The sequence below is a fragment of the Muscardinus avellanarius genome (assembly GCF_963383645.1).
Source record: "Muscardinus avellanarius genome assembly, chromosome: 13".
Taxonomy (NCBI): Eukaryota; Metazoa; Chordata; class Mammalia; order Rodentia; family Gliridae; genus Muscardinus; species Muscardinus avellanarius.
Window position 1 is genome coordinate 280,265 of NC_137799.1, and position 22,287 is coordinate 302,551.

Here is a 22,287-nt window from a genome sequence, read left to right on the forward strand (position 1 = left end):
CTCAGCTAGTGAGTGAGGCCCTTTGCAACTCATTAAAACCCTGTTTCAAAAATAAAGAATAAAAAATCAGGCTAGGGGGGTGTAGCTCAAGAGTAGAATGTCTCTAGGTTCAATCTCCAGCACCACACACAAAAAAAAGAATAAAAAATAGGGCTGGGGGGTAGCTCAGAGGTAGAATGTCCCTGGGTTCAATCCCCAGTACATAAATAAATATAAATAAACAAAAATAAATAAATAAATATGATGGGCTGATTAAACTGGCAGAGAAAATCTCAAAAGAGCAAAATATCCAAACTGCATTATAGATATTTATGTCCACGTTCAATGAATTGTACACCAAATTTCAGGAGCAGAAGGTAAAGCAGAGGGACGTCATAGATTTGCAGATTGTCCAGAAAAGCCTATGTAAAGCTGGGGCCCAGAGAGATGACAGCATGGAAGGAAGAGACGGCTGAGAGGAAGGCGAGTGATGACCGTGGTGGAGGTGCAGAGGGCCTGGGGCCAGTAGGCGCCCAGGTGGACACTGGCAGTTAGGGACAAGGCGGCCTTTTCTGTTGGTGTCCATCTCGGTGTTTGCACAGTGCTGGCTTTGCTGGAAAACAAGAGACGATGGAGGCTTCCCCCAAATGTCCAAGGAAGGCCCAGGAAGTCAGACCATGTGTGGCAGGGTTAGAGTCCCTGGGAGCAGGCCCAAAAGGGGCAATTTGTGGAAGGCTGAGACAAGAGAATCACAGGTTTGAAGCCCGCCTCAGCAACTTAGCAAGACCCTGTTTCAAAATAAAACATAAGCCGGATGTGGTGGTGCACACTTATAATCCCCGCACTTGGGAGGCTGAGACAGGAGGATCGCGCAGGTTCAAAGCCAGCCTCAGCTACTTAGCGAGACCTTGTTTCCAAATAAAACATAAAATAGGTCTGGGAGTATAGCCTAGAGGTAGAAAGCCTCTAGGTTACACCCCCAGTACCACAAAAAAATAAATAAATAAATAAATAAAAATAGGGATGGGTTATAGCTCAAAGGTATAATGACACTGGGTTCCATCCCCAGCACCACAAAAATTAAATAAATAAATAGTCCAGTGGTAGAACGCCCTTGATATTCCCAGTAACACACACAAACACACACACACACACAACACACACACACAAAGAAAAAAATAGCTACCATAGTGATTCCTCTGATAGCTTAAGATAGAATAACCTGAAAACATCCTGGAAGGGCTCACTATTCTGATGGTATTAATTATTGTGGAGCCAGGCATGGTGGTGCACACTTGTAATCCCAGCATTTGAGAGGCGGAGACTGAAGGATTGTGGTCCACAGGCGCCTCAGCTTAGTGAGCCCCCTTACAACTTAAAGAGACCCTGTATCAAAAATATAGAATAAGCTGGGCGTGGTGGCACACGCTTGTAATCCCCGCGCTTGGGAGGCTGAGACAGGAGGATCGCGCAGGTTTGAAGCCAGCCTCAGCTACTTAGTGAGGCTCTGTTTCCAAATAAAATATAAAATGGGTCTGGGAGTATAGCCTGGAAGTAGAAAGCCTCTGGGTTCCACCCCCAGTACCAAAAATAAATAAATAAATAAACACACACACACACACACACACACACACATATAATAAAAAATTAGGGCTGGGGATGTTACTCAGAGGTAGAATGTCCCTGGGTTTCATCCAGTACTGCACACACAAAAAAAGAATATTTGTGATGCTGGGATGTAGCTCAGTGGAGAAGTATTTGCCTAGCAAGTGTGAGCCCTGGGTTCAATCCCCAGTATCATAAAAAATAACAATAATAATAATAACAACAACAACAATGATAATGAATGTTTATAGCTGGGCATGATGGTGCACACTTGTAATCCCAGTACTTTGGAGGCTGCCACAGGAGGATCGCTGGTTGAAGGCCAGCCTCAGCAATCTAGTCAGACCCTCTTCAACTTAGTGAGACCCTGTTTCTAAATAAAATAGGGGTGGACGTGTAGCTCACAGGTAAAAAATGCCCCTGGGCGGGCATGGTGGCGCACGCTTGTAATCCCAGCATTCGGGAGGCTGAGATTGGAGGATGGGGGTTCGCGGACAGCCTCAGCTACCTAGTGAGGCCCTTTGCAACTCAGTGAGACCCGGTTTCAAAATAAAGAAATAATAGGGCAGGGGGTGTAACTTGGAGGTCAAATGCCCCTGGGTCCCCAGTAACACACACACACACACACACACACACACACACACACACACAGATTATTTGTGGTCCATGGGAGAAAATCAAATGTCAAATGTTACCGGGCGCTTGGAAGACACTGATCCCCGCCTCCCTGGATGAGCTGGAGGGACGAGCCTCCCGTGGAAGAAGGCGCTAGAGATGGTGGAGACAGCAGAGAGCAGGCGGCTGGAGACGTGAGTGAACTGCTTGTAGCCAAGACAAGCAGAGGATGAGGGGGGTCGACCCCTGCTGCGGGCGCTGAGCCTGGAAACAACCCAGGGCTTAACAGCCACACAACTCCAAGTCCAGGCAGTGCTACTGCACACTGGACGAGGCGGAGCGCAAGCACGAGGTCTGCTTACACCGGGGAGCCAAAGCATCCGCCTGGCACGTCTTACTGCCCGTTCACTTCACGCTAGTGATCTGAAACCAACCCCAAACACTTCTGGGGTGCGCCTGTCCTCGGGAACCCAACAAAGCAAACTTTCATCGACACACACAAAAGTCTGAGTTCCTCAGAGTCATGCCAATCCAGAGGAGCATTCTGCTCACGCAATAATCCTGCTCTGTTTTAGTTTTTGGTAGTAGATTGAACCCTGGGACATTCTCCCTCCAAGTTACACACCCACCTATTTTTTTATATTTTAAAACGAGCTTGCTAAGTTATTGAGACTGGCCTTGAACCTGCAATCCTCCTGTCTCAGCCTCCAAAGTACTGGGATTACAGGCATATGCCACCACACCCAGCTCACACAGTATTGTGTATGTTATGTTTTGTGTGTGCAGTCAGGGGTACTGGGGTTGAATCCAGGGGCATTCTGCCTCTGAGCTACACCCCCAGACCTATTTTATTTTTCGCAATAGGGTCTTGCAAGTTGCTGAGAGTTTCACTAGTTGCTGAGCTAACCTTGCGCCCGCGAGCCTCCTTCCTCAGCCTCCCAAGCACTGGGGTCACAGGCATGCACCACACCTGGCTCACCAGTCTTCCCGAATGACAAGATGACAGAGCGGAGCTTGGATTAGAGGGTGCCAGGGCTTCGTGTGGTGAGGTTGGAGGAAGTGGCTGTGGTGGGGAGAGGCCAGCACCAGGGTCCCTCCTGGCCACACATGCGGCACCAAGGGAGCGTGTGGCCGATGCCGACAGCGTCAGCTCTCTGGCTGCTATGTCTGCAGCTGTGGGTGAGGCTACCATTGGCAGAAACGGGGTAAAGAGTATACAGCTCTCCCCGAACTATTATTACACCTGCTATTATGAACCTACAACTAGCTCAAAATAAAAACTTTATTTTAAAAAGAAGGGTGCTAATGTCAGCAACTAGCCCATATGCTCTTTAGAGTTCCAGTCTCCCTGCAGCCGGCTCACCTTTTCATACCTCAGGAGCTTGAAGCACCCACTCCTGCCTCCAGCCAGCTCGGGGTCAGGCCTGTGCCCACCCCGCACCCCACCCCGGTCAGGAAGCACGGGCCACCACGCCCAGGGGCGTCACCCCCACGGCGCACAGACCCGGGTTGTCTGGATGTTGCAGGAGTTGGGAGTCTGTGGGAGCCTGCATGTCAACAGCGGTCCACAGAAACCCGGCAGCTCCTGGTCTCCACTCTGCCTGTCCGCCTGCAGGTGGGCCTCCCCCAGTAGCCATCAGGCCTCGGAGGAGGAGAAGCTCTGACTCCCTGCCCATCAGGTTGTACCCTCCCCCACGCTCACTCGTGGGAGCCAGGATCTGTGACAGCAGGTGCTGGGGAGAGGCGAGCCAGGGATCCCTGGAGGTTCCCACAGTGCTCCGCACTCCCCCGCCTGTCTGCAGCCTCAGCCGCCCAGCACCCCAGGAGGGCACTCGGAGGGGAGAGGCTGCCAGCACGGAGGGGCGGGAAAGACCCTTGGCACAGTGCTGGAGAGAACGATGCTGGACTCTAGAGCATTTAACAGGCCCCACTGCGCCCAGCAGCAGCTGCCAGGCCTGGGATGCCCAGAGATCACAGGGACACCCAGAGGCCTGGCCCCAGGTCTATCTATCACCAAATCAAAAAACTGTCTCTGGTCACTTGGAGAGGCAGCTGCACCAGAAGCCAGCCCTGCCTGCGCCCCAAACCTGCGCTCCAGCCTCTGGAACCTGCGAGAAGGTCTGTGCCTGGAGCCCCAGCCTAAGGGGGCTCCTTATAGCAGCCCCCAGACTCCTGCACAGTTCTGCCAGGGAGCAGAGGCTCAGGACCTCCTGGGGAGAGCCAGAGCGGGAACCTGTCATAGACAGCCAGCTGGTGGAGGAAGTGGGTGGGCATGACACAGGTCCCACGGCAGCGAAAACAGCCCAGCAGTGCCTCCGGCCAGCACCTACCTTCCAACAGCCTTCTGCACGGGGTGGGGGGTGCATTTGGAGTGATGGGGCTTCCGGGATGACTTCCCAGGCCTGGAGGAAGGAGGCTCACTGAGGGACTGCAGCTGCAAGGGGCAGGGCTGATGGGGGACCTCAGACCCAGTGCAGGGGCCGCATCACCAGCTGGTAATCTGTTCTAGAACACGAGCATCTGCCATGAATTCACAAAGAGGAGTGCACCAGGGGCTCCAGGCTAAAATGCCAACAGCGCTGAGGGACCAGATCGCAGAGAGCCCTGCCCACACGCGGGCTCCTGCTCTCAGAGCCCGGGAAGCTCAGAAGCAAGCCGAGATGGGCGCCTGCTCGCCCACCTTCTTCTCAGGCCAAATACTGGGAGAAGAAATTAGCAGCCATTCTCGCCTCAGTGAGAGTCAGCTCTGGGCTCCAGTGTGAGGTGGGGTTGGGGGACCAAGCAGGAAAGGGTGCAGCTTGCCGGTATGTCCCCCATCCTGTGCTCACCAGGCTCCTGCCCTTACCAGGCGTGAAACTGAACTGCTGCAACTGCAGGTCAGGGGCACAGGATGCGGGACCAGCTTCCCCAGCCATCGCGCCAGGCCAGCCTGGCACCAGGCAGCAGGCCCAAGGCCTGTGGGCCCTGCAGCCCAGCAAGCTGGCTCAGAGGGCCCAGGGTAGTCCTCCCCAGCAGGACAGCGCTGGAAAGCCACCCCAGCCCAGACCACCAGACCTAATGGGCGTCTGCCCTGAGGGAGAGGAGGCACAGGGGCTCCTGGGCAAGGAGGCGAGTGGGCGTTACCTCAAAGGTCTCCGCTCAGCACTGGCAACTCGTATAGAGCCTGCCTTGGAACTCTGGCTGAGCCCCTACGGCCCACTGGCACCCGTGGGGAGAAGCCCAGGGCTCCCAGCAGACCTAGGATGCTGGAGAGGCAGGGGCCTGGCCCCACAGTGACCAGCAAGGGTGTGCACATGAGAGGCCCAGTCAAACAGATGGACAGAGAACAAACAGGTGGCCAGGCCCAAGCCCCTTGGCTCTGGGGACACGTCTGGCTCAGGAAGCAGCAACCACACCCCTGGGAATGAGGCAGGCCCTGCTCTCCCCATCCCCGGAGCAGTGGTGCAGAGGCCCACTCTCCCTGAGGATGCACTGTTGGGGCAGGGGTCCCCCTGAGGAGCGCAGAGCCTCCAGGGCTGCACACAGCCTGATGCTGGCACCTAGCAGACCAACCCCACCTGCCCCCAACCAGGCAGTTCCTGGAACTGGGCTCTTCAGGGTGCCTGACCCCAGACACAGAACACTGACACTCAGGAGATGAGCCTGCAGACCAGAGCTGCCTCTGCCCAGGATCCGTGGGGAGCTTGCCCCATTCCCATGTGGATGGCGGTCAGCGCCCATGAGGGGCCTGGCTCTGCCCTCCATCCAGGAGGGCACTGGGAATCCTGCAACCGAGGAAGGGAGAAGAGAGGGAGGAGCCAAGAGAGCAGGGAAGTGAGCCGGGTCCTCTATAAATACCCACCATGGGGGCGTGTGCCAAGAGGGAGGCTGGGAAGCCGCCCACCAGGGCAGAGCCTCTCGGGGTCTTATGCAACCAGAACAGGGTGCCAGGCCTGTCCCAGGGAGGCGTGGGCTGGTGGGGGCCTCTAGCGGGGTGGGGTGAGGTATGGAGAAGGTCCTGGACCCAGCTGAGTTCGTGTTCACACAGCAGAGTTCTTGAGTGCACAGGGAGGGGTCCTGTTGTGTAGGGCGGGCATCGGCACCTTGCCACAGTACCAGAAGGGACTGCGGAGCCCCCGGGGCCAGGCCCAACCTGAGTCACCAGTGGGCCTGCCAGTATGGCCAGGGTGGGGGACCCAGGGGCTATCTTTCTGCCACTGCAGGGGACTATTCAGAACTCAACCCCACCCCACTGGCTCCAGCCATGTTGAGGAGGCAGTCAGGGCCTGCAGGGGAGACTGCAAACTTCAGGCATGAAACTTCAGCGGAGTTCAACAAACCCACCCTGACCAGCACCAGAACCCCCTGAAGAACTCAACTGACCAGAGTCAGACCCCAGCAGACCCCAGCCTAACCAACACAGAGACCCCAGCAGACCCCAGCCTAACCAGCACAGAGACCCCAACAGACCCCAGCTGACCAGCATCAGACACCCCAGCAGACCCCAGCCTGACCAACATCCGACCCCAGCAGACCCCGACTGGCCAGCATTGACCCCAGCGAGGTCCCAGTTAAGAGCCGGGGGCTAAGGAAGAGTCTCCGGTGCAGCAGGCCCTGGTCACTGGTGGACAGAACTGGGCTGCCCACATTTCAGCCCTCGTCACTGTCACACTGACAGTGTCTGTTGTCTGGTGTTTAGACGGTGCCTCAGGTGGCGTGGGAACCACTGTGCCCCGGTGCCCCCTCTCAGAGAGGGGGATGCCCAGGCCCGGTCCTCAGCTACCCTGGCCTCCTGAGCCCTTCGTCTCTCAAGCCAGGCCTCCACAGCACCCAGGAAGCACCCACATCTCCAGAACAGGCCTGCGCCCCTGTACCCCATAGGAGAGGTCACCAGCAAGCGAGGCCATGCCGGGTGAGCTTGGCGCCCACCTTCCTCCCCATGTGGGCCAGCGTGCCCTCTCTTCCCACAGGAGCTGAGCCCAGAGAGGGAGGCACCGGAGCTCTAATTACATGTCCGGGAAAGAAGTCCCAGTTTAATTTGGAGTAAAATGAGAAGCTGTGGTTGGAAACGTCCCCTGGGGCCGCCCGCCTGAGCCAGGACGCTCCTCACTGTCCCCAAAGGCCATGAAGGGAAGCACCAGGCTGGGCCACGACAAGGGGTGGCCGCCTGGGCTTTGTGGTCCTGGAGCCCTGGAAGGGAGCCCCTCAGGACAAGGCTATAACAAGCTCCCAGAGGGGCCGGGGAGGGGAGGGGCAGCGCCAGGAGGATGGCCGCCGGGGACCCTAGCACACCCAGGCACTGCCTGGCCCCCACCACCCTGCTGGACTGCCATGGCCCGTTCTCTACCCAGTGCCAGCGCCAGTCCATGGCCGCCCTGCACTGGGACTGCAGCCCCCAGGGCCTCCTGCCTCCTTAGTCCTGATGGTCCTCAGCCCCTCCTTGCTGGAGCTGCCCTCCCCGCCTCCATGAAAGACCCCACTGCCTGGAGGAGGCACCTCCATGGAGCCTGCTTGCCCCTGTGCCCCAAGCCCCTTCCAAGCCAGTGACTGAGTGAAGAGGGGCAGAAGGGGTTCAGCTGGGGAGAGGCTGGGCAGAGGGCACCCCATCCTCTCCGGCGCCCTCAGCCTCCTTCTTCTGCCCTGGGTATCTGTCTCCTACTCTGGCTGCTGGGGGTCACCATGTACCTCAACTGACCACACGCTCCCAGTCTCAACAGTGCAGACCCTCCATGACTCACCTCTGCCAATCCAAGAGCACCTCACGCACCCCAACTCCTGTTCAGACAGACGGCCTGCACTGCCCAGGCCTAGGGCCCGTAGCCCGCACCGCCTCACACTGGCCATTTCTGGCTCCCTTGGCCGGGTCAGTCCCGCCTGGATCTGCTCACCTGTACTTGGCAGGATGTCAACTCCTTAGTGACACCTCCCTGCCTCCCACCTCTCCCACACGGCCCACCTAAGTCACGCTTTGCTGTGTTTTTGTTTTGTTTTGCTTTGTTTTGTGTTTTGTGGGACTGGAGATGGAACCCAGGGGCATGCTACCTCTGAACTATACCCCCAACCCTATTCTATTCTTTATTTTGGAACAGAGTCTCTTTAAGTTGTGGAGGGAGCCAGGTGTGGTGGCACACACTAGTAATCCCAGTACTTGGGAGGCCGAGACTGGAGGACCGCAGGTTCGTGGCCAGCCTCAGCTACTTAGGTACTCCGCAACTCAGTGAGACCCTGTTTCAAAATAAAGAATAAAAAATGGAGCTGGGAGTGTAGCTTGGAGGTAGAATACCCCTGGATTCAATCCCTAGTACTTAAAAAAAAAAAAAATAGTTGCAGAGGACCTAAGTTGCTGAGGCTGGCCCCAAACCTGCAATCCTGTCTTAGCCTCCCAAGTACCCGGATTACAGGCACGAGTCACCACGCCTTGTTCTACTTTGCTGTAAAATGCACCCTAAAAGACAAGCCTGCCCATCCACCCACCCCTTCCCAGTATACGCCCTCCCTGCGGCATCACCTCCGCAAAGCAGCGCCTGCTTCCCTGGAATGCCGGTCCGGTGTCCCTGCACTCCTCCAGGACTCCCCACCCCACCAGGTGCGGCCCATGGCTCTGGGCTCCTGGGTGGTCATGGGTAGCTCCTCCATCCCCCTTCCCTAGGGATCCTGTCTAGACTTGCTGCATCCCCCAGGTGGCACCTCAGCCTGGGCCTGTTCCCTGGGCGCTGGGTGGCTTGTGCCATGGGGTCCTCAGACCTCTCCCTTCCCTGGCTGCCTGCTCGAGGCCAGCACGTTCTGCTCTCGACCCACTTTTGCTCAGCACCCGCAGCTGCTCACCCACTCCACAGAGTGGTCTCTCACAGAACCGCGAAGTGTTGCGATCTCACCGTGAGGCACACAGCCCAGCCCTGCCCTGGCTGTGTGCCCATCTGGGCAGAGAAACGCCACAGCAGCACAGAGAACAGAGGTGCCCTGCAGATATGAGAGGCTGTGTGTGTGCCGAGCGACCCGCCCCTAGAATGCAGCTCGCAGACGGGGGCTCACAGCTGCCTTCACGCGTGTCTTCGACCCCTGGCAGTGGCTCAGCAAATACTCACTGGGCACGGGAGAAAGAGTGGCAGGAGTGTCGGGAGAAAAAGCAGTCAAGTGGCCAGAGAGGTGGGCAGAGGGACAGACGTTCAGGAGGATGGGCAGAGGGATGGTGGGATGTGCCCTGCAGCTTGACCCTGACTGAACCAGGACAGCATCCCACACATACACCTTCCCCACACAGAGCCACCTGCTAGAGCCCCGCCATCAGGGTCAGGGGCCCTGCTCCGCCTCACTACAGACAGAGCATCCCTGGGAGATGTTGGAGCAAGGGCAGCTGACCCCCAGGCCAGAGTCTCTCACCGGCCATGAGTGGACCAGGAGCCAGGAATCCTGACAGCGAGAGGTCACACTGGGCCCCAGCTGCTTGTCCCCACTCTCCTGAGGGATGGCAATCTGGGAGGACACCCATGTGCCGGCCCACCTGGGAACAGGGAGGTGCCTCGGTCTCTCCCAGGCCCCACAGAGGCACCTGTGATCTGGCCGCAGACACCCCAGCCCTGTATCCCCAGGGCTGTAGCACCCACAGCTGGCCCGCGGCAGCCCAGGCATGAGCACAGCTAACACAAGTCCTGAGGAGGAGGCTGCTGGGGGAGGTGGGGCTTCCCCGAGCCGGGCGTCTGCCACACCAGCCTCAGCAGCAGAGACCCGTGGGGCTTCACCAGGCAACAGGCAGGGTGCTGTTTGCCTCAGCCCTCTGAACACCAATTAAATAAACGCTAATTAAAACAACAGAGTGACAAGAAAGGCCTCCTACCCCCAGCCTGTGCCCCACCCCACTGCCCAAGGGCCTCAGCTCCCCTGGGTCCCCAGGGGCCACACCTCCCCCACACAGGGACGGGCCCACGCATCCCGAGCCCACAGCTGCCTGTGGCTCTGAGTCCCCGAGGGACAGACCACCCCACCTGGGGCTCCCCACCAGTGACCTCAGGAGATGCAGTCAGAGAAGAGCCTGGGCAGCAAGCGTCGATGCCCACCCCGCCACACAGAGAGGCCAGGGGTCAAGACAGAGGACGACGGTGGGGGTGCAGACAGAGAGGTGAGGGCGCCCGGAGCGAGAGGGCACACCTGCCATCCCAGTACTTGGGAGGCTGAGACAGAAGAGCGCAGCTTCACAGACAGACTCAGCAACTTAGTGAGACCCTGTTTCAAAATAAAAAATAATAAGCCGGGCGTGGCGGCGCACGCTTGTAATTCCCACGCTTGGGAGGCGGAGACAGGAGGATCGCGCAGGTTCGACGCCAGCCGCGCTGGCTTAAGAGAACCTGTTTCCAAATTTTAAAATATATAAAAATGGGTCTGGGAGTGTAGCCCAGAGGTAGAAGGGTTTCCAGGAACCCCAGTAGCACCAAAAATAAGTAAATAAATAAATAAAATAAAAAAAATATACGGCTGGGGATGTATCTCAGGTTTAGAAAACCCCTCGTCTCAATCTCCAGAACCACCAAAGAGTGAGAAAGAGAGAGGAGAAATGGGCAAAGAGGCCCCCAGGTCTTGGGGGTAACTAGGGTCTTAGGAGCTTGGCTCCTCCCACTAGAGCTCCCCGGGGTGAGTGGCCCTGTCCTCCCTCTGCCCAGCACTGGGCTGCGCTCCCCCTCGGGGCGGCCCTCACAGTGGGCGTGGGCAGCTGCAGCCTCCCTCCGTCTCTAGGGGCAGGACCCCAAGCCAGCCCCAACTTCAGCAGCACAGGTTCATGTCCCTTCCCTGTGCCCACCAGGGGACACCCTGACAAATAGGAGGCTGCCTTTGTCTTCAGAGGTTTGGGTCTAGCGGGAGAAAGAGCTGTAAACACCTGCAGCACCCCTGGACGCTCTGAGCAGGCCCCAGGCGCGGGGAGCTCCCGCCCCCAAGGGGCACTCTCTACCAATCACCTCCCTGGCCTGCAGGTCTCTGCGGGCCACAAAGGCGCTGGCACACGGGGAGGACACAGCAGCCACCTGAACACCTTGATGCCTGCGGCCAAGCCTCGCTAGGATGGCCCCCAAGTCAGCCTTGGCAGGCCAAGCCAGGCGGGAGCAGACCCCAGGTCTGGGAGGTGCTGCAGCCTTCTCAGCCCGCAAGCAGGGAGCCCATGGAGGCTGGAGCCCCAGACCCAGGCTCCCATGGTCATCCCCTGCCTCTCTGCCATTAGCCCAACCACCTCCCCAAACGCCCTGTGTTCCAGACGGTGGAGGCACTTGGGACAGAGGACGAGGGTCTTCTCGTCTACTGTGCAGCCTGCTCCCTCCTCCCCAGTCTGGGCTCTGGGCCTCCAAGGACCACAAGCCCAAGGAAGGAGACACTGCCAATCCCTGGCTCAGCCTGGCTCAGGCTCTGTGGGAGCAGACTCCCAGCCGCAGCCTGTAGGCCGGGAGCAGGTGCTGAGCCTCAGGCCCATCGGACAGAGCCCAAGGCCCAGGAAGCCCCGCATCTCCTGGGCTGTCTGGGGGAATCACATTGCCTACCTTTGTGAGGCTGGACTTGAGGCAGGAAATGGTGGACAGAGGACCGCTAGGCCCCGTCCTGGGCTGGGAACTGAGGGCACGTGACTGGCAGACTGGTGCAAGGGCAGTCAAGAGCTCAGGGAACCCCTCAGGCAGGAAACACCCCAAGGGCCCAGGGCCTTCCTGCAGCACAGTGGAGTCCCTCCCTGGGACCCCCTCCCCCAACAGCACACCAAAGCGCACTGCAGCTGGCAACCAACTGGCCACTCCAACCATGGCACCCAGTGGCCGGCTCACCTGTGGGCTCCTTAAGTAGGCCTCTCCAGAGGGTGGGGCACTGTGAGTCAGCCCTTTAGCAGAGCATGGGGCAGACAGGACTGGGGAGAATAGAGGCCTCCGCACACTTCGCCTTGGGCTGGGCATGGGGCAGGCCAGTGTGGCACAGCAGCCGCCCAACCCCAGCCTGATGAACATGCCCGGGCACACAAGCCCTGGCACCTACCCCGTGAGGACGACCACAAAGTCCATGACGTTCCAGCCGTTCCGCAGGTAAGAGCCTTTGTGGAACACAAAGCCCAAAGCAATGATCTTTATCCCCGCCTCGAAGCAGAAGATCCCGATGAAGTAGGGCTCCGTGTCGTCCTGAGGAGAAGCACAGGGCACAGTCACCTGGCTCCAGGGCAGAGGCGGGACCAGGAGGCCTACGCAGCATCACAGCACGGTCCTAAGTCCCCCTGCTGACCCTGGCCCACATTCCACATGCTTCTTTAGCCTGGCATTTCCCCGACCAGCCTGGGTGTGCTCATCTGCCGTGCCTGCAGTGGGGTGTGCCCTGTTGACGTTCAGCAGTTCAGCAGTGTCCAGTCTCGCCTGGGTGCCCTCAGGCCCCACCCTCACATCTCAGCTTCTGCTCTAGCTCCCAGAGCACCCAGAACCTGCTCTGCTAGAGCCACGCAGCAGGCATTGCTTGGGGGATGTAATAAGGAGCATGGCGATATTCTTGGGAGGAGTAGAAGTCCTGGTACTAGCTAAGGCAACTCTCTCTACACCCTCTGCAGCTGTCCCTATTCTTAAAAGAGAGGCACAGAGATCAGGGCGCTGGGCAGAGGCCACAGCTAAACCCAGAAACCACCTGGGTCTGACCCCGGGCTCCGGCTGCTGGACATGGTTACCTGGATAAAGCCTGGCCTCCCTCCAACTTAGACCAGGATCCCCTTATGGATCCAGCACACACCTAGAAACATAGAACATGCAAATCCTAGTGTGTGTATTGAGGGGTGAGAACAGGGCAGGGAAGCACAATCTCTGGCCCTGAGGCCATGCAAACTGGGGCATCTGTCCTCTGTGAGGACCCCCAGGCCAGTGCTGCGGAAGGGCCGGGTCTGAGGCCCAGGGGCAGGCATAGGCTGGAGCTCAGGGGACCTTCCATAGAGTATGGAAACCTCCTCCCAAGGGGGAGGGTTTCCACAGCCAGACCTTGGAGAAAGGCGTTCCAGTTGCAGGAAACAGTGTGGCCAAAGGAAGATGGGAGATCCTAAAAGATTTCCTCTACCCAGCCTGCATCCTGGCCAAGAGCTACTGAGCAGAGCACCGGGCAGGCCCTCTGGTGCCCAGCAAATGGTGTGGAGCTTAGGGAGAAGGTGCCGCCTGAGGACACGGAGGGAGCATCGTGTGCGTGGGCTCATGGCAGAGAGCCCCGGGAACTGGACATGGGGAGCCACATGAGGGCCATGATGCTGAGCACCAAGCTGAGGCTTCAGGGAGTGGACGAGGGATGGCGGGCAGGAGGGCCACCCTCAGGACCATGGAAGCCACAGAGGACCCTTTAGAGAGCTGCTCTGCTGGCGGGCGGGGCCCAGCCAAGCTGTGAGCAGCCACCACGCAAGCAGGGCTGCCAGCGCCTACCACCCATGCCTTCCTGCAGGGGGCCTGGCCCAAGCGGACTCTCCCTCTGCCTCCCCTGTTCTTCTCCTCGCCCCCAGTAGGCTGGCCAGCAGATGACCACGGGAGCTGTGGACCCTAGGGACCCAGGCAGCTGAACACCCACCATGGCCCAGCCTTCCTGTCCTGCACCCTGGTGCTGACTGGTAATGGGATGGGGCCCCTGGAGAGGGATGAACACACTGCTTGGCCTCGAAGCTCCTGGTCTAGTTTAGTGGGAGAGTCCCCTCTCCCCAAGAGGAAGTGCCACTGGCCATCGACCCTGGGGAACAAGAGGGCCCAGCAAAACAGGTCTTCACAGAAGCTTAAGTTAGAAAAGAAAAGAGCAGCCGGACATGGTGGCCCACGCTTGTCATCCCCGCACTTGGGAGACAGAGACAGGCGGATCATGCTGGTTCGGAGCCAGCCTCACTGGCTTAAGAGACCCTGTTTCCAAATAAAAAATATAAAATAGGTCTGGGAGTGTAGCCCAGAGGTAGAAGGGCTTCCAGGAACCCCAGTACCACACACAAAAAAAAAGAAAAGAAAAGAAAGCGCAGAGCAGGCAGACGCCAGGGCCGTGGGACCCCCCCCTCCCAGCCTGGCCCTGGAGGCAGAGGGCTGGCTGGGGGGGGGGCACGAAGGCAGCCAGGGACCTGGGTGCTGGACCGAGAGCCACAGGCTCCACTAAAGGCAGGCCCAGAAGGTGACAGTGGGCAGGAAGCAGAGCCCCCAGAGCCAGGGAGGCTCCACCAGAGCCAGGCTGGCAAGCCACCAAAGCCAACCCACACCCAGCCCCAAGCCCCACAGCAGTCCCAGCCTCTGTCTGTCCTAAGAGCCCTCAAGGGCTGGGCCTGCACACAGGACGGGTCAGCAAAGAGCTTCTCAGTCCCCCGGGCTGGACCCTGGCAATCTGCTCCTCTTCCCAAAAGTTTAGAACCCATCACAAAGCAAGCCTGCCACGCCTGCCATGCAGGGCTTCATACAGTGAGACGTGACGCTGGTTCAGGAGGGGACACAGCGTCTGATCACCACACTGGCCGCCCTCTGCTGACCCCAGCTGGCCTGGGCCTGTGACTCCCTTGGACATATGACCACTGGTCATCTTGGCCTAGCATTCGAGGCTCCCTGCCTAACCCCCTCTCTCTTTTGCGCTTTTCTTTGGCCTCTGGAACGATGCTCACCACCAGGACACAGCAAGCAGCCTGAAGCCCAAGGGAGGCAAGCGGCCCCATCAGCCTGTGCCCAGGGCCCTCCAGAGACCATGACTCACCCTTGCTCCAAAGCGTGGCAGGCCGCATTCCTCCTCTGCCCCACCCATGTGGCCTCCCGGTGGTGGCACCCACCATGGTTGCCCACTTCCTTGCCTACTCTTGGTTCCCCCAAGCATGGGCCCCTCAAGGAGGTCACCGTTCCCCCTGCCACACCACAGGGCCGGCAGTAGCCGGCAAAAGGGAGGCAGGATCAGAACCTAGCAAGCATCAGGTGCCACAGAAGGCACCTAACAGGCTGTATCTCGCTTATCTTTATCTGAGTAGAAGTCAGGGGAACACTGGAGCAGACAGGCGCCCTGGGAGGCTGCCCCGAGGACCCCGTCCCTCTACAGCCCCGGCACCTGCCTGTTCTCCTCTACACTCATGCCAAGGCCTCACAGTCCACACTGAGCCGCGGCAAAGGGGCTAGGGCAGCAGGAAGAGCTGGAGCCGGGCTGTGTCTCAACTGGGCAGTTCTCATCTAGAAAACCCAGCCCTGCAGACAGTCCGTGGGGCTGGCCTTCCTCTCTGCCTTCAACCTTGCCCAGCACTCTGCAGACACCCTGCCCTGGACCCTGGTTCTCACAGGCTCTGGGCTTCAGGATGGACACCACAGGGGCCTGGGGCTGTTAGCAGGAAGCTAGGGGTAAAAACTATTCAGAATGTTCAGGAAGGAGTGCTTCCCCCAGGAGGGGTAGCCTGCATGGGGAAAGGGTTCCAAGCAGGCCCCAGAAGATAATCCTGAAGGAGGGTCACAGTCACCAGACCCAGCTGCACCTAAAAGGCGCCACCAGTGCTATGGGGAAGCGCGGCTGACCGGCCGGCCTGCCAGGCCCCTCCGGCCAGACACCCCTGTCTCCTCCCCAGGCGTGGAGCTGATTTCTTAGATCAAGGACCAGAGCAGCAAGCCCTGGGTGGCCTCTCCGGGTGTGTGGGCGACTTGAGCTCAGGGAAGACCCCTGCTGCCTAGGACCTCTGGCTGGGCTGAGCCGGCCACCCAGCTGCCTGGCCCTTAAGGGAAGTCCAGCTGCCCAGGCCCCTGTCTGCCCCTCAACCCCATGAGAGAGTCTGCCCAGCTCAGGCCAGCGGCTGAGGGAGTGGAGCCAGACCAACTAGAGCCACCCACCACCAGCCTGGCGCCGCACTCACCAGGCGCTCGGACATGGGCGTCTTGTCCCCATCAGGGAGGTGCTGCTCCAGGGCCAGCACAATGCAGTTGGCGATGATGGTGGCCAGGATCATGTACTCGAAGGGAGTGCGTGGGTTAAGGACTGGCCGGAGGCTCCGCCCTGCCCTGCGGCAGCGCCGCCAGGGCTCCCCAGGGCCGAGGAGGCGGGTCTGCAGCCCACCCTCCCCACCAGGGCCGGCCTTCCCCGCTCTGCGCCATCCCCGGGGGCAGCCGCGAGGGGGCCGCTGCCCGGCCGTCAGCACCGCGGACAGCGCCGCCGCCACTCCGCCCGGCCGGCGCCCCCGCCGCAGGAGGGAGCCCCGCGCAAGCGCACACTCCCACCCAGACACGCAGCCCCAAGTCCCTACACAGGCACGTGAACACACATGTACCCAGGGCCCGAGCACACGCAAGCGCACGCCGACGTCTACTCCTGGACACGCGTCCACGCGCGAGCGCGCACCTGCAGGCAGCGCCGGGCCGCGTCCACGCGGACTCACACCTGCACACGCCGCGCCGCCCCCGCCCCCCGCGGCCCCCGGCCACACTCACGCACACTCACGCACACGCGCGGAGCCGGCGCGGCCCCGCCCGCCCCCGCCCCGCGTCCCCCCAGGGTCGCGCCCTCCTCGGGCCCCGCCCGGCCGGCCGGCAGGATATGGCCACTCGGTGATGCGCTTGGCGTATTTGCGGACGACGTTGTCCTCGCTGAAGACGAAGAGCGAGCGGTTGACGGTGAAGCAGTTCTGCTTGACCGGGATGGGGTTGTACAGCGCCATGGTGCGCGCGCGCTGCGCGATGGACTGCTTGTAGAGGACCCGCTGGCCCGGCTGCAGCCCCCCGGGGCCCGCGCCCCCGGCCCCGCCGGCCCCGCCGCCCCGGGCCCGCTCCCCGCCGCCGGCGCCCCCATAGCGGCCGCCCAGCTCGTCCCCGAAGCGGACCATGGCTGCGGGGCGCCGCGCGCATCCCCGGCCGGCGGCCCCGCCGGAGGGCACCGGGCGCCAGACCCGAGCGGCCGCGGGACGCACGGACCTCGCCGGCCGCCGCCGCACCCGACTCGCGCCCGCGCCACGCCCTATAAGGGGCCGGTCACGCGGCGGCGCCCGGCCAATCGGCGCCCGCCCCGCCCGCCGCCCCCGCCCGGCCCGCAGGCCTCCGGGCGGCGCGCCCCCCGCGCGGGCCGAGCGTCCGGGGCGCTGCCCGGCCAGCGGCCGCGTGCTCCGAGCCGGCCGTGTCCGGAGCCGCTCGGCCCGCGCCGCGGTCCGGACCCTGCCCACACCGACCCGGCTTCCCCCGCGAGCGCTTGGCCTGGGCTGGAGTCAGGCCCGGTCCCTCGGTCCGCCCCCCCAGGGCCGGGGCCGCCCGCCCGCCGCGCCTGCCACCCACCCTTCCGGTCCTTCACGCCCTTGCTGGTCTCCGGTGGTCACGCCCGGCCCGAGCCCTGGCTCCTGTACTGGACCCTAAATAGTCGGCTCCAGGGTCTCAGTCCAGCGATTCTTGTTCCGCTACGGATTCCATAAAATTTAAAGCCATCTTCTGTTACGCATCGTCCCTCCATCCATCCTTCCTCCGGCCTTCCAGCCCTCGGTAAGCACCTAGTTGCCAGGCATTGGTGTAAAAAGGTGGTATTTCTCTACCAAGGCTGGCAAATATTTACCCCGCGCTCCCTTGGGGCTAGGCACGCCTCACACGGTCACTCTGGGTCCTAACAGCGTTCTGGTAAGAAGTCTTCAGAAGCACTCGTGGTGGTGGCAGAGGGAGCAAGAGAAGGCCCTTGTCACCCTTGCCGGGACACACACTACACCCACGCCAGGTACACAATGCCTGCGGGCGCTCGAACAAGCAAGGCAGGTCGGTGCCCGCTGGAGGGGCCCTCCCAGCCCAGGAGCAGGGTGCAGCTCTTCCAGAAAGGGGGGGTCCTGGGCAGGCCCTGGATGCTGCAGGGAGGCAGGGCCGGAGGGCCAGGAGGTGGGTGTGGACCACTTAGGAGGCGGCAGAGGCAAGCGCAGTGCCAGCCGCAGCAGCTTGCACGATACAATTCCAGCCTCAGTTGACAAATGCCAGTTTCAGGCGCCATTTCCACCCCTCTTCCACCACCCCATGCCCAGCTACCTGGCGGCGGCACACCTTCGGTTCCATCTCAAACAGGAAAGAAGGGGCCGGTTAGAGGACATCCACCTTATGGATGGGGTCTGAGCCCAGGGTGTTCTACCTCTGAGCTACACCCCCAGTCCTGTTTTACTTTTTATTTTAAAACAGTTTCACTAAGTTGCTGAGGCTGACCCTGAACCTGCAATCCTCCTGTCTCAGCCTCCCAAGAACTGGGATTACAGGAGTGTGCCACCATACTCATAAATTGATTTTTTTTTTTTCTGGAAGATGAACCCAGAGGCATTCTACCACTGAACTATACCCCCCAGTCCTATTCTATTTTTTAAAATATTTATTTAGGTACTGGGGATGAAACCCAGGGGCATTCCACCTCTGAGCTATAGCCCCCAGCCCTATTTTTAATTCTTTATTTTGAAACAAGGTCTCATTAAGTTGCAGAGGGCCTCACTAAGTAGCCGAGGCTGGCCTTGAACCTGTGATCCTCCTGTATTGGGATTACAGGAATGAACCACTGTGCCTTGCCACAGTTCATTTTTAAAGTGGATATCCTAGCCAAGAGTGGTGGTGCATACCTGTAACCCCAGTACTTGGGAGGCAGAGAGAAGAGGATCACAGGTTTGAGGCCAGCCTGCAGTAACTCAGACCATGTTTTAAAATGAAATAGGGCTGGGAGTACAGCTCAGAGATAGAATGCCTCTAGGTTCAATCCCCAGTATCCCCTCCCTAAACACACAAATACGTTTTATGACATCTTCTTATAATAAAGGAGAGGTCTCTATAAGCCTTAAACTTCTCCATTAGGCAGACCCTGTCAAGACAGACAGGAGAGCTGTTGTCCAAGGGTAACACATGGTTGCCCCAAACAGGACCACAGTTCACTTCTCTGAAAAGCAAAAGAAATGGTATATTTGTTTTTTTTTTGGGGGGGGGGGTTGTTTTGTGTGTGTGTGTGTGTGTGTGTGTGTGTGTGTGTGTGTGTGTGTTACTGGGAATGGATCCCAGAGGCATTCTACCTCCGAGCTACACCCTCAGCCCTATTTTTTTTTTTTTTTTTTTTTTGCGGTACTGGGGATGGACCCCAGGGGCATTCTACCTCTACACCCCCAGCCCTGTTTATTATTCTTTATTTTGAAACAGGGTCTCACTGAGTTGCAAAGGGCCTCACTAAATAGCTGAGGCTGTCTGCAAACCTCGATCCTCCTGTCTCAGCCTCCCAAATGCTGGGATTACAAGTGTGTGCCACCTCACCCGGCTCAAGAGAAAAAGCTTTAGGGGCTGCCAGTCGGCCTGGCAGGGAGGCCAGTCGGGGCCTTGCTGCCATCTAGAGAGGTGTGGTTTGGATAAGGGCCGTGGCTGAGACTTCCTCACTACTCTGGAGCCAAAGTAAATGCAGATGTGTCAGATGTGAGGCCTGAGAGCAAACAGGAGCCAGGCGTAGTGGTGCACAGCTGTGATCCTCGATAGACTCTAGAGGCGGAGACAGGAGGATCACAGGTTTGAGGACAGCCTCAACAACTCAGTGAGACCCTGTTTCAGAACAAAAACTAAAATAAGGTTGGAGGTGTAGCTCAGAAGTTCAATGACTCGAGCTGGGCATGGTGATACATGCCTGTAATCCCAGTACATGGGAGGCTGAGACAGAAGAATCACAGGTTGTAAGCCAGCTTCAGCAACAAGCCAGGCTCTCAGCAACTGTTTCCAGCGGTTTCCAAAAAATAAGATCGGGCTGGGAGTGTAGCTCAGAAGTAGAATACCTCTGGGTTCACTCCCCAGTGAGTGAGTGTGTGTGTGTGTGTGTGTGTGAGAGAGAGAGAGAGAGAGAGAGAGAGAGAGAGAGAGAGAGAGAGAGAGGATATGAACAAAGAGATCAAGGCTCTTAGCTGGAAGTGGTGGCTCATACTCCTAATCCCAGAGGAGATAAGGAGGCTGCGACAGGAGGATCACATCTTCACAGCCAGCCTTAGCAATTTAGTGAGGCTCTCTGCTGCTTAATGAGACCCTGGTTCAAAGTAAAATAGTGTTGGGGTATAGCTCAGAGGTAGAATGCCCCTGGGTCCAATCTCCAGCACAAAAAGAGGAGGAGGAGGAGGAGGAGGAGGAGGCGGCAGCCGTGGCCAATGCCTCTGGGTTCACTCTCCAGTGAGAGAGAGAGAGAGAGAGAGAGAGAGAGAGAGAGAGAGAGAGATATGAATTAGTGCTCTTGGTTTTTGCCCAGAGGTGTGTGTGGCTGGTGGTGAAGAGAGGAAGCTCCGGCCATGCTTGGCAGCACAGATGATGAGGGACGCCCAGAGACAGGCCACAGCTGGGGGCTGCCCTGGAGTCTGTGCCAGCCCCTCCCCTTGCCCCCTGGTCCTTCCTACTCCGCTGTGTGCCTTGGGCTGACCCAGGTGGCCCTCCTCAGGTGTTCGCCTGGCCGGTGGGGGTTGGGGGCACCAGCAGGTGCCTGAGGGCAGAACGGTACGCCGGCCTCCTGCCCGCAACCTCCTCTCTACCCTGGGCTCCTGCTGCCCCCTGGCTTCTGCAGGCCTGGGTGGCACATGCTGGCATCACGAGACCTCTCCCTCGAGTTTTCACTGCATCCTGCACAAATCTTGGCAATTCCTCCAGTGTGTGAACCCACCGACACAGAAGTGAGCACCACTGGGGGCGGGAGGGTGGAGGGAGGGCCCGGGGACTCACCAGGAACACAGGGAGGGGCAGCCAGGCTGTGCAGAGCCGACCAGCACCCACCAGGAATGGCTTCTCGCAGGGAGGAGAGTCCAGTCACCTTGGCAAAAGCAGCTCTCATGCAGGAGCGGGGGACAGGCTGAGCAGAGTGCTACACGGAGAACAAGCCATGAGGACATGTGCACTGCAGTGTAGACAGCTCATGCAGAGACAAAATGCACACTGCAGTGTAGACGGCTTGTAGTAAGGAAGTGCCCACAGCCCGTGGAGACAGCCGGTGCAGGGAGGAAGTGCGCACTGCAGTGTAGACAGCTTATTCAAGGAGTGTTTCTGTAAAGGGGAGTGGAGACCTGAACAGTAACCAGAGAGCTTGAGGGATTTTCAGGTGGGTGATGCTGTCGGATTGGCCAGAGGGAATGAGTCAGCCAAGATACTGCTGGCCCGGGAGCAGGGATGTGCTGGAGGGCGCCGGACTCTCGAAGGCCCTCCCTTGTGCAGAAGGGGGATTTGGGGAACGGGAGGGGGAGGACTTTCTCCTGAGGGCTCACCTTTCTCTGGAATGAACCCACAGGAGAGAAGAGGGCAGATGGCAGGGCTAAGGGGCTGGGTAGGAGGCAGGCTTGAGTGAGTGGGCTGGACTGAAGCGTACCACACGGTGTCTGAGCGGATGAGTGTCGGGAGGAGCCTGAATGCACCTGTGACGCAGTTCTTCTCCCAGACCCTCCTGCTCACGTCCCACCCTCCCCATCTCCCTCTTGACCTGCCACCCAGCTGGGCCCTCCCTCACCCCTCACCTTCTGTCTGACTCACCAGAACTCCAGGGACACGTCCCTGGCTGCAGGTGCTGCAGGTCATACAGTGGTGCCATCCACTGGCGGAAGCCCTTGCTAAGTTGCTGATGCTGGCTTTGAGCCTGCATTCCTCCTCTGGGCCTCTCAAGTACTGGGATTACAAGCATGCACCACCACACCTGACTAACCCAGGGGCATTGTACCTCCAACCTACACTCTCAGCCCTTCTCCCTCTCTCCCTCTCCCTCCCTCCCTGCCCCCCTCTCTCTGTGGTACCTTCAAGCTACATCCCCAGCCTATTTTTCTTATTCTTTATTTTTTATTTATTGTTGGTGGTACTGGGGTTCCTGGAAGCCCTTCTACCTCCGTGCTACACTCTCAGACCAATGTTTTATTTATTTTTTTTTAATTTGGAAACAGAGTCTCTTAAGCCAACGCGGCTGGCTTCGAACCTGCGCGATCCTCCTGTCTCTGCCTCCCAAGCGCGGGGATTACAAGCGTGCGCCACCACGCCCGGCTTCTTATTCTTTATTTGAAACAGGGTCTCACTGAGTTACAAAGTGCCTCACTAAGTAGCTGTGAACCCCGGTCCTCCTGTCTCAGCCTCCCAAATGCTGGGATTACGGGCGTGAGCCACCACGCCTGCCCCTTTTTATTTCTAAACAAGGGGTTGCTAAGTTACTAAGGGTCTCTCTGTG

The 22,287-nt window shown here is 59.1% G+C and overlaps 1 protein-coding gene across 1 annotated transcript in view; it reads right to left on the minus strand.

The window, feature by feature from the left end:
- CACNA1B (calcium voltage-gated channel subunit alpha1 B) overlaps positions 1–16,963 on the minus strand; it is a gene marked incomplete at both ends in the record, with an annotated part of 192,014 nt that extends 175,051 nt beyond the window's left edge. Inside the window, 3 exons of the mRNA XM_080708432.1 lie at positions 12,181–12,320; positions 16,001–16,122; positions 16,678–16,963. Coding sequence (XP_080564558.1) covers positions 12,181–12,320; positions 16,001–16,122; positions 16,678–16,963 — 548 coding nt within the window. The remainder of the gene's footprint in view (positions 1–12,180; positions 12,321–16,000; positions 16,123–16,677) is intronic.
- Positions 16,964–22,287: the final 5,324 nt, after the last annotated feature.